At 44.5% G+C, this 17,716-nt stretch overlaps 1 protein-coding gene across 2 annotated transcripts in view; it reads left to right on the top strand.

Moving 5' to 3' along the window:
- LCMT1 (leucine carboxyl methyltransferase 1) overlaps nucleotides 1-13,272 on the top strand; it is a 48,059-nt gene extending 34,787 nt beyond the window's left edge. Inside the window, exons 7-11 of one of the 2 annotated variants that reach the window (XM_032842545.1) lie at nucleotides 1,845-1,965; nucleotides 5,606-5,707; nucleotides 6,849-6,940; nucleotides 11,127-11,224; nucleotides 13,051-13,272. In XM_032842545.1, the coding sequence (XP_032698436.1) occupies nucleotides 1,845-1,965; nucleotides 5,606-5,707; nucleotides 6,849-6,940; nucleotides 11,127-11,224; nucleotides 13,051-13,073 (436 nt within the window). In that variant the 3' untranslated portion in view covers nucleotides 13,074-13,272. The remainder of the gene's footprint in view (nucleotides 1-1,844; nucleotides 1,966-5,605; nucleotides 5,708-6,848; nucleotides 6,941-11,126; nucleotides 11,225-13,050) is intronic. The other variant, XR_004380852.1, reaches the window with a different exon arrangement.
- Nucleotides 13,273-17,716: the final 4,444 nt, after the last annotated feature.

Raw genomic sequence — 17,716 nt, 5'->3', positions numbered from 1 at the left:
GGTGTTAAAGTCCCTGACGATTATTGTATTATCACCAATGTGTTTCTTTAAATTTTGGTATTAACTGGTTTTTATAATTGGCTGATCCCATGTGAGGGGCATAAATATTTACGGTCGTTAGATCTTCTTGTTGGATAGACCCTTTATGATATAGTGTCCTTCAACATCTATTATTAGTCTTTGGTTTCAAATCTATTGGTCTGATATAGGGATTGCTATCCTAGCTTTCTTTTGATGTCCATTAGCATGGTAAATGGTTTTCCACCTCCTCACTTTGAATCTGGAGGTGTCTTTGAGTCTAAGATGAGTCTCTTGCAGACAGCATATCAATGGTCTTGCTTTTTCTTTTTTTTTTAAGATTTTATTTATTTATTTGACAGACAGAGATCATAGGCAGAGAGGGAGGAGGAAGCAGGCTCCCTGCTCAGCAGAGAGCCCGATGCGGGGCTCGATCCCAGGACCCTGGGATCATGACCTGAGCCGAAGACAGAGGCTTTAACCCACTGAGCCACCCAGGCACCCCTCAATGGTCTTGCTTTTTTATCCAATCTAATGTCAGTGAGCCCTCAGAGGAAAGTAGTCAATCACTCCTGTGTCCCTGGTCTCCAGCCACACTCCATCCTCATCCAGCCTGTGACCGAGCATTTCTGTCTCAGGCACGTGATCCCTTTCAAGTTTGCAAACGGTGCCGACTCCTGCAGTGTGCACCTGTGCCGCGCCTCCCTGGGGAGGAAGGGGATTCTTGTGGTGGTTCTGCTGCTTACTGGGCCCCTAGTCCAGGAGCAGTCACCTGGCCATGCCTTGGTTCACAGTTTATAGCAACCCCAAGCTGAGAACCCCCTCCTGGGCTCTCTGATTGCAGCCGGCTTACCTGCTCCAATGCCCAGGAGCTCTGCCACACTCAGGCACCCCTGGTCTTTCTGGGACCCTGGGATCCTGAGACCTACACTCTCCCACCCAGGATTCTGCCCTGCTTCACCACCTGAGCACCTTTCAGGCAGGGACATCCTGGTGAGCCAGGACAGACGTCTGAAAGTTCCGATTTTGTGCTCTGCTGCTCTATCACTTTCTGGTGCCGGTTTATGGAGGCTCCCTCAACCCCTGTGGTTTATCTTCCGGTATATTGCCTCGGATTCACTTCTCTGTACCTCCTACCTTGTAGAAAGTGGTCCCTTTTCTATTTGTAGAGTAGCAGCTGTTCTTCGATCTCTGGTTGAGTTTGTGGGTGTTCAGAATGACGTGATAGCTGTCCAGCTGAATTCCTGGGACCAGACAAAACCAAGGTCTCCTACTCCTCCACCATTTTGGACTATCTGGGGTAGGGGAAGGGGAGAATTTGTAGCTATAGCTACACAACACCACGTGCCTTTAACACTGTTTCACAAGCGAGACAAATCCTTGCTCATTGCTCACCTTTTTATAGTCTGAAACTTTGGGTCACGATGGTGTTGTATGTCTGTTACTACATTGGTTGTTGATGTGTTTGTTCACTGTGTCTTGTTTTCCTGGGGTGTGAAAAACGGGGTTTTACTGCCCCACCAGTACTGCCACATGTGTGCCATTAGAGAGTCCCACTTTTTTTAATGTATACTTGACAACTTTATTTATTTATTTGGGAGGGGGGAGAGAGAGAGAGCATACGTGCAGGGGGAGGAGCACAGGGAGTGGGAGGGTGAGAATTTCCAGCAGACTCCCCACTGAGTGGGGAGCCTGATGTGGGCTTGATCTCACTACCCCGAGATCATGACCTGAGCCAGGTGCTTTTACCCAACTGAGCCACCCAGTCATCCCTAGAGAGTCCATTTGATGAATACATGTGGATGTGCCTTTTTTCTTCTCTTAAGATTGCCAACACTCCTGATCACCGAATGTGTGCTGGTTTATATGACTCCGGAGCAGTCGGCCAACCTTCTCAAGTGGGCAGCCAGCAGTTTTGACACCGCCATGTTCATAAACTACGAACAGGTAAATGGGAGCATGAGACATTTGCTTTCTGCCTCTGTTTCCGTGGTGGCTCAACACTCTCTGAGCGACCTCAGTATGTTTTCCCACTTCTCTTTTCCTTCTGCCTCTGGCCACTCACATACCTCCTTTTTCATTGATTCTGGCAATCCCCAGCATCCCTGATTTCTTGATTTCCAGCAAACTTACGGCCAGAGACTTTGAAACTTCTATCTAGGCCTTAATCGAAGTTTTTTGAGTTCTTCTTTTATCATTGTATTTACTGTAGAGTCAGACCTTGGTGAAGGGAATTTTGGCTGTCCTATGGGTAGAGGGGTAGCCAACTCCGATTCCTTCAGAGGCAGGAGTGATGCAAATGGATCAAGTTGGCCAGTGTAAGGCAGGCAGGAGTGGTGAGGACTATGGTGAACGTGAGTGTCCACGTCCCATCTGATGGGATGGTCCCCCGCTCAGTGCCAGTTTCTTGTTACTGTGTGGGTGTGTGAGTTACAGTTGAGAACTCCCAATTTTTCAGGACCTTGGTCCGAGACCAGTTTTGGTTTTATTTGAAAATAAAATTTCCTGATTTCTGAGATCGCTGAGTTTGGACCACTGGCTGCCTGTTTTTCTCTTCTGGCCTAGTGGAAAGGGTTATGCTTTCGAGGTTTAAAATTACTCAGCGTGGGTCTGAATCCTGGCTCTCGCTCTTATGCCTGGCTCAGTGACCTTCAGCAGAATTGTATGGTGGTTGGGAGTCCATGCTCTGGAGGTCGACTGCTTAGCTGTGTGAGCTGGACAAGTTTAATAATCTCTCTGTGCCTGTCTCCTAATCTGAAAAATGGGAATAATAACAGTCCTGACTTCATAGGGTTGTAGTGAGGAGTAAGTGAGTTAATTTGTACAGGGGCATTTATGGCACTGTCGGGCTGTCAGGCAGGCCTGAGCTGTTCTTTGGATCTCTTGGAGCCTCGGGTCCTTGTTGTTGTTGTTTTAAAGATTTTATTTATTTATTTATTTGTCAGAGAGAGAGAGAGAGATCGAGAGCACAAGCAGGCATTGTGGCAGGCAGAGGCAGAGAGAGAAGCAGGCTCCCTGCTGAGCAAGGAGCCCAATGTGGGACTCAATCCCAGGACCCTGGGATCATGACCTGAGCTGAAGGCAGCAGCTTAACCGACTTGGCCACTCAGGCATCCCCCAGGGCCTTGTTTTTAAAGGGAAAACTTCTCTGGATCATTAAGGGAACTCATGAGATGATATGTAGCAGTGGGCATATGAAAAGCACTGAATACACGGTAGCTATTTGTTTTTTTAAAGATTTTATTTATTTGACAGACAGATCACAAGTAGGCAGAGAGGCAGGCAGAGAGGGAGGAGGAAGCAGGCTCCCCGCTCAGCAGAGAGCCTGATGCAGGGCTCGATCCCAGGACCCTGGGATCATGACCTGAGGTGAAGGCAGAGGCTTTAACCCATTGAGCCACCCAGACGCCCCCACGCACAGTAGCTATTTTTATTGCTTCTTTTATTTTGCTTTTACTGATTTTACTTTTTTTTTTTTAGTCTCATTTTATTTTTAAATTTTATTACAGACAAGAGCAGTAAAGGCCTTGCCCACTACAACATACCTACAGACAGATCTAAGGCTAGACCTGGTTGACTTTTTTGCCATCCTGTGCCAGGTTCTTATATAGGCCGGGTTCTTATATAGGTATTTCTTGGTTGAGTTTTCTTCCTTCCCTCTTTTTAATTGGGGGCACTCCTCAGACTCAGTCTGCAGTCCTGGTGAATGGGTATAATGGTAGCCAGCCTCATTTGTCTTTTCTGTAGATTCTGGGAATCTGTCTTTGCTTGCAGGATACTATGCCTGGGGAAAATGAATTCTGCTTTCTGTTGACACACATTGTGAGTGTTCACCTGGGTTTTCCCACCTTGTTTCATTCATTTTTTCTCTCTCTCTTTTTTTAAAAGATTTTATTTATTTATTTGACAGAGATCACAAGTAGGCAGAGAGGCAGGCAGGGAAGAGGAGGAAGCAGGCTCTCTGCTCAGCAGAGAGCCCTATGCCGGGCTCGAACCCAAGACCCTGGGATCATGACCTGAGCCGAAGGCAGAGGCTTTAACCCACTGAGCCACCCAGGTGCCCCTCACTCGTGTTTTCTCTTATTCAACAGGGTATGAATGTGAAACTTGACCACAGACCCTGTCACTTTGGGCAAGCCTGGGGAGGTGCCAGGTTTCACTCCATTGTCCAAGCCATCCCTAAACTGACGCGGTTCCCACCTTCCATCCTCATTTTGTGAATAATAAACATTTAACTTAATTTTCTAACAAATAAGAAATCATCGGCATACTCATGTGTATTAAATATTCCCATGCCTTCCATGATTTTCTGATCTGTAGTTTAAAATGACAAAAACCGCATAAATGATGAGCCTGTCAATACTGATACAAGAAGATAGCAACTTTGTAGAATTTGCTGACTAGATAGCAGGCACATCCCACAAGTTTTGCATGTGTTAACTTACTTGATTATCACAATAGCCCCCCAGGTTTTGTGGGTAAGAGGGCCGAAGCACAGAGAATTAGACAGCTTGCCCACAGCCACCCAGCCTCACAGCTAGAAAGTGTCAGGCCAGGATTCCAACCCAGGGAGTGAAAGGATGAAGCGTGTGCTCACAGACACCCTTCGATCCTGAAAAAATAGTGGGCAGTGTGACCATTAGTGCCCCATAACCCTCACACATTCACCAAAAGAGAGTAATACTGGTTCTTGTCTGGCAACGTTGTCACAGAACTCTGGGAATCATTCTATATATTAAAGCAATGAAGTTTAGATGCTTTATTTGTGACAGGGTAATAGCATATACCTTATGATAATGTACGCTGTATTCTGTTTCGTAGCATTTGTGTGTATATACTCTTTAATAGTCTTTTAAACTGGTTTAAAATGGTTCTGAAGAGGTAACACTACATGCAAAATTTTTTAAAAAATCAAATAGTACGAAAGGATGGACAGGGAAAGGCAGGCCTCTCTCCTACTCTGGACTTTTGCCCTCTAACGTGGGAAGCGACTTGGCCAGGTTCCAGAATTATTTTGTGCGTATATAAATGTAGACAAAGGTTGTCTTTTTTTTTCTTAAAGGTGGATAGAAGCATATTCTACACATTCCTCTTTCAAGAGTTTGTTACCTAAGAAATCATTCCATGTCTCTGTCTGTGTCTACATCTACACGTACCTCCTCTTTTTTTTCTGTTTTCATGGCAATGCAATATTCCATTAAATGACCATGATAGAATTTCTTTGACCCCAGGTGAGGGGCATTTAAATCCTTCCCAGGTCCTTCCTGTTACACGTAATGCTGCCGTAAACATTCTTGCACCCTTGCGAGCACACATGAGTAAACCCACAGAACAGCGTGCTGGCAGTGGCGTGGCCGCCTCCCAGGCTGAGCGCCACCCATCCAGTTGCCCTTCTAGAGGCTGTCACAGTGTGTACGCCCTTGTCACCTCTGCATGCTGTGCCTGCACCCAATTCTGTGACTTGCCCTGGGTATCAACAGATGTTGGCCTTGACTGGTTAGAAATAGGGTGCTGATGTCTTAGTTTGCATATTCGAGAAGCAGAGAAACCCTTCTGGCTGTGTCCACCCTCCTCTTTCCCTTCCCAGGTGAACATGGATGACCGGTTTGGACAGATCATGATCGAGAACCTACGGAGGCGACAATGTGACCTGGCAGGAGTGCAGACCTGCAAGTCGTTAGAGTCACAGGTCAGAGAGTGGGGACTCTGTTGCCCCAAGCCACTCAGGGAAGGGCATCTTCCCTTCACACATCTGAGAAGCTGGGGCTACACGGGGGCCACTAGTTCATCATGCTAGGGAAGGCCAAGCCCTCAATGTGGAAAATATATGTGGACATTTTCTATACCCCAGCATTTAAAACTTTCATCATACAGATTTTCAAACAGCATGAAAGTACAAGGAATGGTAAAAGGAACACCCTTTTTCCCATCAGCCTGCTTCGTAATTCACATTTTGTCCAAATTGTTTTATTTATCCCCAGTTTGTGTTGGTGTTGTCATTGGAATATTTTAAGGCAAATCCCAGTAGTATATCATTCCACCCATAAACATTTCAGTATGAATTTCGTGCCAGTAAGGACTTTCTTACCCATGGGATCATACCCTTGCCACACCTCACAAATCAGCCAGAACTCCTTCGTAGCACCCACTACCAGTATGTGTTCAGATCTCCTAAATTGTTAAAAAAAAAAAAAAAATTCTATAGTTGGTGTGTTTGAAACAGTATCCAAACGTGGTCCAAACGTTGTACTTGACATTTCCCTTAAGTTTCTCAGAATCTAATAAACCTTTTTGTTAAAGATTTATTTGAGAGAGAGACAGAGACAGCACGAGCAGGAAAGGTGGGGGGCGGAGAGAGAATTTCAAGCAGACTCCACACTGAGCATGGAACCTGACTCAGGGCTCAGTCCCAGAACCCTGAGATCATGGCCTGAGCTGGAACCAAGGGTCAGACACTTAAATGAGTCTGCCACCGAGGCACCCCGCCGGAATCTAATAGATTTTTCTAAATATCTTTTTTTTTTCTGCCTCCATAAAATAGGTTAGATTTTACAGGTCTTCGTCATATTACCTCTCAAATGCTTTCAAAACTGTTGCTCCTGGAGAAGTTTCTGTACTTCTCTTTAAATATACCTAGGGGACCTCTCTCCCATTGTAACAGTGCATGTTTGGTGTAGAAAATTGCAAAGTAAAAAGAAGGAAGGTAGGGGCCAGGATAGGCTTTCAAAAGAGGAGTCATCTAAGAGAAATTTTCACGTGCTTGAAGAGTGTCTTGGATTTGTACGCCAGTGCCTTGTACCTTCTCCGTTTCTCTCCACCACACATTCTAGAAAGAACGGCTCCTGTCGAATGGGTGGGAAACGGCGTCAGCAGTCGACATGATGGAACTGTACAGCAAATTGCCTCAAGCTGAAGTGAGCAGGTGCGGGATCAGCAATAGTTAGCCTCACGGCAAACAATTATGAATTAAAGGCATAACTCTCTTTAATGTAAAAAAACAGCAACAACAAATCCTCAAACCCTAACTAGACTTACTTTGAAACAAGTTAATCTGCTATTGCAGACTAAACATTGATAGCACCTTGAGAGTAACTCATTAGCCACTTGCTGAGATAGGGTCCATGACAACACAGATTATTTTAGTCAGAATAAGCAATCGCACCTGTAACATTCCCAGAGCACCCTCTGGAAGTGGAAATTTTGCACAATCCCTGTGTTTTGGAGGAGGAGCAGAATGATGTTGTCCAAGGGCTTCCAAAGGGTCTGCTCGCAGATTTTTTTTTTTTTTTAAGATTTATTTATTTATTTGACAGAGAGGGAGATCATAAGCAGGCAGAAAGGCAGGCAGGGGGAAGGGGAAGCAGGCTCCCCACTAAGCAGAGAGCCCCATGCGGGGCTCAATCCCAGGACCCTGAGATCATGACCTGAGCCAAAGGCAGAGGCTTACCCCACCGAGCCACCCAGGTGCCCCTTGCTCACAGATTTTTAAGCGGACTTCTCCCCTCATTATAAAATAAATTGTTCAAAATTTTAATTTAATTATAAAATAAAGGGACATTTTATACAAAAAGTGAAAACACTTTTTAAGCTGCGTATGACATGCATGAAATGGAAAGCTGCATTCTGCAGCTGCCCCTCCAGAGATTGCTGTTGTTAATAAGTTGGGGTGTCTTTCTGTGTGTAAAAAAAGGTGAATATTTATTGATATATAGGTTCCTGGTTTTTTCATATTACATGCATTGGTCTGTAAATCACCCTCCTCTTTTAGAAACTTAACAATTGATTTTATTTCTCTTCACATACCAATATATACCCACATAAAGAAGGTTTCCAGGTCCTGTTCAATGATGCTTAGTATTTATATTGATATGTGGATGGAGTAATTAGTGATAATAATTTTATAGTAGTTAAAAAGTTGCATCTAGAGCTGGCATTTAGTTGTGCCTTATTTATTTTTGTTGTGCTTTAATTTCCCTGTTATAAACCACACTGTATTTATCTCTGGGCACTGTTAGTGCCAGCTTTAATTAAGTTCTTGTTTTATTGTTACTTTATGCTCCCTGGTTTGTGTTTCCTCTTGCCTGTGGGAACGTACAGGTGTAGGTCTCTTACAGGATAATTAGAATTTTAAACCTTGCTTCTCCACAGAAGTTATTAATTTTTAGAAGGATCACTACTTTTTCCAAATATTTACATCAAAACCTTGAAGGTTTATGAAAGAGATGTCTCCATGTGGGGGCACCTGGGTGGCTCAGTGGGTTAAAGCCTTTGCCTTCAGCTCAGGTCATGATCTCAGGGTCCTGGGATCGAGCCCTGCGTCGGGCTCTCTGCTCAGCAGGGAGCCTGCTTCCACCTCTCTATCTGCCTGCGTCTCTGCCTACTTGTGATCTCTGTCTGTCAAATAAATAAATAAAATCTTAAAAAAAAAAAAAAAAAGTCTCCATGTGATCAGGTCTCTGTTTTCTGAAATCTTCCAGAATTTTCCTTGCTCACAAGCTGGTTTTCAAGGTGACTATTTTGAATAGCCCTGGTCAGGCATCTAAAATGGAAATCCTCTGGCAGCTCGTCTGGATGCCCCGGGAGGAGTCTTTAATGGCAGTAGCCATCACAGGAGTAAATTTTTTCTAGGCCATCATTTGTCTCGTGTTTCCATGGCCTTGTATAGCTAGCACTGTGTATCCCTGACAGAGATGGGATGGGCTTTGGTCTGTGTGCCCAAGGCCACAGAGCCCTCCCAGGTCTCGGAATACCTGGTAGTTTGTGTCTACATTTGCCAAGGGCTTCTGCTGGATACTATGTATAAAAAAGAAGTCTAAGGCAAGCCTGTTTCTTTAACAAATACAGAGTGCCAGCTATGCACCATGTACTTTCCTAAGCACAAGGCATACAACAGAGATCAGAACAGACCAAAAGATATGACTGTCTTGGAGTTCACGGTCGAGGGAACGGCTTCACAATCTAGTGTCCTAAGAACTGAACTTGGTGCTAAACATCCTGGAGCCTTCATTATGGTGTTGGTGTTTTGTAGAACTTGGTGTTAGGCAAATCTGCCTTGTGTGAATTCTGATAAGAAGAGATAGGAAGCAAGCCAAGTACGTTATGCTTAGTCACTCTCAGTTCAGATGGGACCCTTAGGCCTGCCTACCAAGACAGGAACAAAAACACAAACACAGAAACACATGTAGCAAATGCACATACATAAGCACTTCTCCCCACCCCCAGCCTGCACTAATGGCAGTACCTGAATGTTAGCAATCACTGTTGTGAATGGTGGGCATATAGATCATTTTAAATTTTCTTCTTAATACTTTTTGGAAATGCCTGGAATCTCCCACAGTGTGCCCATATTTTAAGAGAAACAAATGTATTAATCTATCTTACATGTTTTGCATATTTGAATGTGCGTATGTTTTAAAGCTTACATTTTTAAATGCTTTTTTGAAAAAAAAAATCATAGCAGCACAGTATAAAAGAAAATGTACAGAATAAAGTAAGGTAGAGTAAAAAAAAAACCAACCCTCCAATCCTGTTTCCCCTCCCTCCCAGTCTACTACATTCTCTCAAGAGACAAGCACCATTACCAGTTTCTACTGTATTTTTACAGAGGAGAGTTATGTGTATACAAGCATGTGTATCCCCCACTGGCTCTTTCATCGATAATAGTGTGCCCTGCACATTATTTACTACACAACTTCCATTTTGAACTCCATGATGACCGGTAGAGGCTGTTCTGTGTCAATACATATAGACTTTCCCATTCTTTTGGATAGCTACATATCCTATTGTGTGAATGTGCTTTAATTTATTTAACCCAGCTCTTCTGGTTTAAGGTTTGATGCTATGATGCTGCAGTGAATATCCTGGAATATACATCTTTGTACTCATAGGGTAAAAAAAATTTTTTTTAGATTTTATTTATTTATTTGAGAGAGAGAAAGAGCAAGAGAGAGACCATGAGCAGGGGAGAGGCAAAAGAAGAGGAAGAAGCAGACTCCCCGCTGAGCAGGGAACCAGAGCCCATGTGGGGCTTGATCTCAAGACCCCAAGATCATGACCTGAGCTGCAGGCAGACACTTAACCAACAGAGCCACCCAGGCACCCCTCATGGGGCAAAATCTTAAAGGCAGAATTGCTGAGTGGGGCACCTGGGTGGTTCAGTTGTTAAGTGTCTTCCGGAACGTTAGGTCATGATCCCAGGGTCCTGAGATTAAGCCCCTAATCAGGCTCCCTGCTCAGCAGGAAGCCTGCTTCTCCCTCTCCTACTCCCTTTGCTTGTATTTCCTCTCTTGCTGTGTACTCTCTCTGTCAAATAAATAAACAAAAAAATATTTTTAAATGGCAGAATTGCTGGGGGCGCCTGGGTGGCTCAGTGGGTTAAAGCCTCTGCCTTCGGCTCGGGTCATGATCCCAGGGTCCTGGGATCGAGCCCCGCATTGGGCTCTCTGCTCAGCGGGGAGCCTGCTTCCCCCTCTCTCTCTCTGCCTGCCTCTCTGCCTACTTGTGATCTCTATCTGATAAATAAATTTTTAAAAATCTATAAAAAATATTAAAAAGGCAGAATTGCTTGGTAAGAGGATGTGCATTTTCAGCATCGATAGAGGAGATCCAGTTGCTGGGCAGAGAGGTTGTACCATTTTGTAATCTGACTGGTAAACACAGGACAGCAAGTATCTTTCCCCCCATGTCCTTGTTAAAGTGCATATCAGCCTTCTTTTGATCTTCATCAATCTGATAGTTGAAAAAGTATCTCATATTTTAATGACATTGAGAGCATCTTGTTTTTCTTTTCTGGTGAATATGTCTTTTACCTGTCTTTTAAACCTGAGTTTTTAAAAAGTTTTTCTCATGAAGTTTAACAACTCTTTACAAGAAAGGAAATCTACCCTTTGTCATTTGTGTTGCAATTTTTTTTCTAGTTTGTCATTTGTCTTTTGACTTTATTTATGGTATTTTTTTTAAATAAAGATCGCATCATAGATACTGTATTGCACCATGCTTCTTTCCTCTTAGTATAATATGAACACCTTTCCATATCCATAAACTTCGGCTCGTCATCTTCATTTTTAATTGTAGAACTTGATGTTGCCCTACTTTTGTTCTCCCCACAGAATAGAGTCACTTGAATTCCTGGATGAAATGGAGCTTCTCGAACAGCTCATGCAGCATTACTGCCTTTGTTGGGCAACCAAAGGAGGACATGAACTCGGTATATGATTTTACTTCTGTTGATTTGCCCTAGAAATGGGGACCTTTTGACTCCAAAGCCCCATAAGACATACCTGGAAAGAACTGGCATATCAGACGCATGTGTCCATGAGCAGTAGGTGGGAACTGAGCTGTCCTAGCCTCTATTTGTATAGCACAGAAACCAGGCGAATTTTTCAGACAATTCCATAGATAAACCCATAGCCCTTTAGAGGTGTTCTCTGACATTTCCTCTGCCGGAAGGGAAAACACCTTCAGAGCTTAGAGCAATAATCTTAATAAAAGTAACCAATGTTTCTCTTTTGATTCACCTTATAACCAGGTTTACTAGAGGTCAGGCACGCACATTGTCCTGCATGTCTCCAGCAAACCCATGTAACTGCAGGTCGAATTTCTCCCCTTACCTTCTGTGATGAAGGTGAAGTCCCCTCGCCTGGCAGAGGGAGGCTGTGGCGTGAGCGTGGATCCTTGTTCAGTGTTACTCGTTTCCTCAGTCTTGACCCAGTTCCTTCTTTCCAATTGCCCCACGTGGGTCTTGCTTCCTCTGGGATCCTCTCTTGGGCATTTTCCTGGCCCCGTGGAGACCATTTCAGATCCCAGTGTAGCCTCAACTGGAGTAGCCCCCCTTCAGGTGTCCCGTGGGCAGTGTCCTGCAGACTCGCCCAAAGATATACAGCCTTAGGCAGGGAGCCCAGACAAAACACAGAACATGACACAGCAGGGGTGGCCTCCTTGCGAACATTCCATGCTGACACGAGGCTGTTAATTATCCCCCTGGGGCTTAGTGTTCCAGTAGTTTATAAATTTACCCAGCAGTTCAGCCCACAAAATCCTTTTAAATTTGTCTTTTTATTTGAAAGAATTTATTAGTGGGGTTTTATACTGTTGTCTGCCCCCTTCCAGTTTTTAAAACGTCATTCCTTTTTTTCTTTTTTTAAGATTTTATTTGACAGAGACACAGCGAGAGAGGGAACACAAGCAGGGGGAGTGGGAGAGGGAGAAGCAGGCTTCTTGCCAAGGAGGGAGCCACATGCGGGGCTCGATCCCAGGACTCTGGGCTCATGACCTGAGCTGAAGGTAGAAGCTTAATGACTGAGCCACCCAGGCGCCCCAAAATGTAATTCTTAATAGAGACTTTGGAAACATCTAAAAAGTCCAGTGAAGAAAAAAAAAAAATCAGTTGTGTGTCACTCAGAGATGACCTCTGGTAACTTTTTCCTTCCACTCTTTTTCTAGCAATTTTTCGTTTTTAGCAGAATTGAATTTCTGCACTTATGTATTTGGAGTCCTGATCTTTTCCATTTGGTATCATAACAGCCTTTTCCCCTCACTGTGAGAAACTCTCAGAATACTTTTCACGGCTTTATAAAGCTTCTGTCATAACACTATGCCTGAATCAACTCAACTTTGCCACATTTCTGGAAATGTAGGTTGTTTATGATACTATTAAGCTGATTCTAGTTTTTATAAATTAACAACACCCAGAACATTTTTATGTCGGGGGCTGCTTTGTGACAGCTGTACGTGCGATGTGAAGATGGTCCTGTCTCTACATTTGCTCAGGGTTCATTGCGGAGCGGGTAGACTTCCAGCCTTAACCGCAGAGCCCATGAACCGTGACAGAGCTTTCTGAATCCCTTCAAAATCCCTGTAAACACAGCCTCGTCCAACTTCTTGCTTCCTTGTGGATGATCTCCTCTTACCACTCGGGAGAGCAGAGTTGCGGTGAGGAGGTATCCAGCAGGGCCTCATTCTCCTACCTTTGTCTGCTTGCGCTGCTCTCTGGTGTGCATCTCTTAACAGCGTCTGTGTGTTTCCTTCCCTCAGGTTTGAAGGAAATCACTTACTGATCTGTTGGAGGCCCATGCGGAGCTGGCAGCTGAAGAAACTGACCTTCCCAGAGCTGCTGGGCTGCATTTCCTGGGCGGTGGCCAGACCTGGCCCGTCAGCCTCATCCCACACCCCGAGAAGCCTCAGCTCCTAGGGCTGTCGCACCACCTTCTGTGCCCATTGACTTATGGTTGAAATAAATCTCATTTGTTGCTAATCGCCCACGCGTTGGTCCTCCGCCGCTCCCCACTGCCCTGGGTGGGCTCTTGTTTACCTCCACATCAGCTGATACCAAAGATCCCAAATCTTCCTCCAGCCTTCGCTTGCTCCCTATGAGTCAGCCTGAGCTCAAGCCCTAGTGTCCACGTGAGGGTTTACCTTGACCCAGGCCTCCACCCAAGGCCAGAGCTCTTCTCGGCTCCTGTCTCTGACCTGGCCGGCACCTGCCCTGGCCAGGACCAAGTCCTTCTTGGTTTATTGCAGCCGGCTGAATGATGACTCCTAAAATGTCCACTCCTGTCCCTCAAACCTTTGAATGTGTTACCTCATATGGTGAAGGGGGTCTGCAGGTGTGATTAAGCTAAGGACCTTGAGATGGGGAGATTATCCCGGGGTATCCAGTAGGCCCGGTGCAATCACAGGGTCCTTACAAGGAGACGTGGGGGGAGGAGGAGAAGGAGGTGTGCTGATGGACTTAGAGAGGAACAGTGCATGTTGGAAATGGCAAAGGGGCCAAACCAGCCATGTAGGTGGCCACCGGATGCTGGGAAGAGCTAGAGAACAGACTCTTGGGGCCTCCAGAGGGAACCAGCATTACCAACAACTTGAGCCCACTGAAATGGATTCCAAGTTTCTGGCCTCTTGAACCATAAGAGAATGTTAGTGTTTTAAGCCAAAAGGTTTGTGCTGATCTGTTACAGGAGTCACAGGATACTAATGGAGTTGGACAGATGCATGGGGCCCAGGACGCTTATCCTGCAATTCTGAAATGTAAGGCCCATCCACCCCGATGACCCTTCTGGTTGTTGGGTAGGGCTGTGTACCTGATCCTACCTGTGTGGGATGGCAGTGAGGACGCCCCCTGGCCCTCTCCCCTCCCAAAGAGAGGACAGCCCCTTCTCCCAGCAAACGGAATCCTCGGTCCATGTTCTAAAGAGTGGGACATCATGCCTGTTGGTGGGGTTGACTGATACTGCATGAAATAACAATGAATTGCCCTGTGAAAAAGTTACTTCCTTTTCAGAGATCTTTTGAGTATTAAGAAGTTCAAGGAGAAGCTCTCAGGCTGGTACTGGTAGGCCTTTAACACTTCTGTAACATTCACTGATCCAGTGGTTTTGAAACCGTGGGATCAAGCCATTAGTGGATGGTGAATCCATTTAGTGGATCAAATCCACTATTTTAGAAAAATATAGAATAGAAAATATTTTAGCACATAACTAGTAGGAAAGGTGAGTATTGCTTTTTAATACTTATTTCATTTTTATTTTTTTTATTTTTTTTATTTTTTTTTATTTTTTTATTTTTTTAAAGATTTTATTTATCTACTCGACAGAGAGATCACAAGCAGGCAGAGAGACAGGAGGAAGCAGGCTCCCTGCTGAGCAGAGAGCCCGATGCGGGGCTCGATCCCAGGACTCCGAGATCATGACCTGAGCCGAAGGCAGCGGCTTAACCCACTGAGCCACCCAGGCGCCCCCTTATTTCATTTTTATGTATGTAGATATATACCATGTTAGATTGTTCGATGTTTTGGTTTTGGTTTTCATCAGAGGTTAAGGTTGGAGTGTTCGAACTTCACTAACTGAGGCAGCAGCAGAATCTGGCTAGAACTGAAAACACCTTGCTTTGCTTCCATTATATTTCTTTTTATCCCTAGTATTCTTTTTGTGGATTACCTTCTGTTCAAGGCAAATGATGCACCATTCCTGTTGACAGTTGTGTTATGAGATGTCCCTTAAAGTACCTGCCAATTTCATTTTATGGGGAGTCCATTTAAAGACAGTTACTAGGGAAATACTAGCAGATGCAGTCCAGGGATGTTGCAGATATCGCAGAGGAGATATATTGGAAATGCTGAAGTTGGGAAGCACGACATGGGGGAGAGGTGGCTCCAGCATCTCGCAGTTTCTCACGGGAGTGCAGAGGGCTGCCAGGGACAGAGGGTCCCCCCTTCCCTGGGAGTCGGCCTTTATGTCCTGTCCCTGCCACCCTTCTCCAGATCTCTGACTGAGACAGCTTTCGGAAACATGTTTCAGCTTTTCGGGTTGGAACTTGAACCTCACTTTCGGCAGGAGTTCTTGCCACTCACCGCCTCTTCTAAAACCTCTTGTCATTTCTACACACACAACTCAGAAAGGACATCAGTGACATCAAAACCATCATACTCAGTGACCGCTTCTCAGTGCTTGACTATCTCAACTTCTTGGCAACTTCTGACATGGGTGACCAGCTCTCTCCTTGAGGGGTGATCTCACTGCCCCTCCCTTGACCTCCTAGACACCCCTCCATTGACCCATCCGTACTTTTTTCCTCCTCTTTGTGCCCAGTGCTTCCTCTTCCTGGAAGCCCAGGATTTGGTGTTCATGAGTCACCATAGGCTTCTTCCTCCCTCTACCTCCCTCCTCCCACATTTTAGTTATCCATTCATCTATCAAAGGACATTTGGGTGTTTCTAATTCTTAGTACCATGAATAATGCCGCTGTGAACATTGGCATACAAACACCTGTTTGAGTTCTTGCTTTCAACTCTCTTTAGTGTATATCCCCAAAGTGGAATTTTGAGTTTAGATGACAATTCTGTTTTTAATTTTTTGAGGAGCCTCCATACTGTTTTCCATTCTCATCAGTTAAGGTAAAGGTTGCACTTGCTCCACAACCTCACAATACCTGTTATTTTCTGGGTCAGTTTGTTTTGCAAATGAAAGCAAATGAAGAAGAATCTCAAGGTAATTTTGTTTTGTGGTTCCCTAATGGTTGATGACCTTGGGCATCTTTTCAAATACTTGTTAGCCATTTGTATAGTTTTAGGTCTTAACTTGAGGTCTTTCATACGTTTTGGAGAAGACACAGTTAAACATGACTTGCCAGGGGCACCTGGGTAGCTCAGTGGGTTAAAGCCTCTTCCTTCAGCTCAGGTCGTGATCCCAGAGTCCTGGGATCGAGCCCCGCATCGGGCTCTCTGCTCAGTGGGAAGCCTGCTTCCCTTCCTCTCTCTGCCTGCCTCTCTGCCTACTTGTGATCTCTGTCTGTCAAATAAATAAATAAAAATCTTAAAAAAAAACAAAACATGACTTGCCATCCCGCATGGCAAACATGTGAGACAGCCACGGATTCACGTAACTGAAGTAGCCTAGCCATTGCAGCTGGTCAAGGAAGCTTTCCTGAGGAAGTATGATACAAAGAGGTGAAGGAACAGCGCCTTGGCTAGATGATCAGCCGCGTGTGAGGGAGCATGCCAGCATGCCAGTGGGGATCACTAACAGATTATGTATTTGTGTTTCTAATTGCTTTACTGTATTAACTCATCTTGTCCTTATAACGTCTGTGCCACATTCTGTTTTCATCCTCATTTTAGATGAAGAAATAAGGGTACATGGAGATTTGGTAATTTGTCCAAAGTCATATAGCCTAATAAATGATGGAAGTAGATTTGAAGCCAGGCACTTTGGCTCTAGAACTTGTGCTTTTATTTTTTTTTCCTGTTTGTTTTGCTCTGTTGATTTTTTTTTTAAAGATTTTATTTATTTATTTGACAGAGATCACAAGTAGGTAGAGAGGCAGAGAAAGAGGGGAAGCAGGCTCCCTGCTGAACAGAGAGCCTGATGCGGGGCTCCATTCGTGGACCTTGAGACCATGACCTGAGCCCAAGGCAGACATTTAACTGACTAGCCCACCCAGGTGCTGCTAGAACTTGTGCATTTGACTGCTGCACTGCATGTATCCCCTCTACCCTTGCCCCTAGCAGTGCAGGCCCTAACATTGCTTAAGGGTGTGGTTGTCCTGCTGTCTCATTTACTCATCTATTCCTGATCAATTTCCCCATTTATGAGATTGGCTCATTTCTAACTTTGGGGCTGTTCTAGATGTCAGTGATGAAGAGTGGCTCTTTTTCTCTAAAATTACAGGTTTTATTCAGCTTCTGAATATTTAGTAGCAGAAATGGCTACTAACCATGAACAATAAACAAACAGAAAACAAAACCCAAACCCACCAAAACGCCAGTGGGTTTTGAATGATATTGAAGAATATCATTAAAGACCTCGATTTGCTCTCTGTGCTCTGTCTTCATCAAGATATTGACTTTTAATCTTTTGTATGTTACCTTATAATCATAAAGTAGCTGCTAGACTGCCAGGCATCACAGCTGCATTCTTGGTAGTAAAAAAGATGGGTCTTTTCTTCAGTAGTCTCTATCTCTTTATCCAGAATAAAATTATTCTCAAATGTTCTTCAATATACTTTCCCCTTCTATCTTATAGTAGGAACTGGGTAGGATTGCCAAATAAGATACCAGGTGCCTAGTTAAATTTGAATTTCAGGTAAACACCACAGAATTCCTTTTTTTTAAGAGTTTATTTATTTATTTGAAAGACAGAGATCACAAGTAGGCCAAGAGGCAGGCAGAGAGTAAGAGGGAAGCAGGCTCCTCGCTGAGCAAAGA

The sequence above is a fragment of the Lontra canadensis genome, unplaced genomic scaffold, assembly GCF_010015895.1.
Source record: "Lontra canadensis isolate GAN:19392208 unplaced genomic scaffold, GSC_riverotter_1.0 scaffold132, whole genome shotgun sequence".
Taxonomy (NCBI): Eukaryota; Metazoa; Chordata; class Mammalia; order Carnivora; family Mustelidae; genus Lontra; species Lontra canadensis.
The sequence above is the reverse complement of the archived record's forward strand: the minus strand, read 5'-3'. Positions and strand labels throughout refer to the sequence as shown.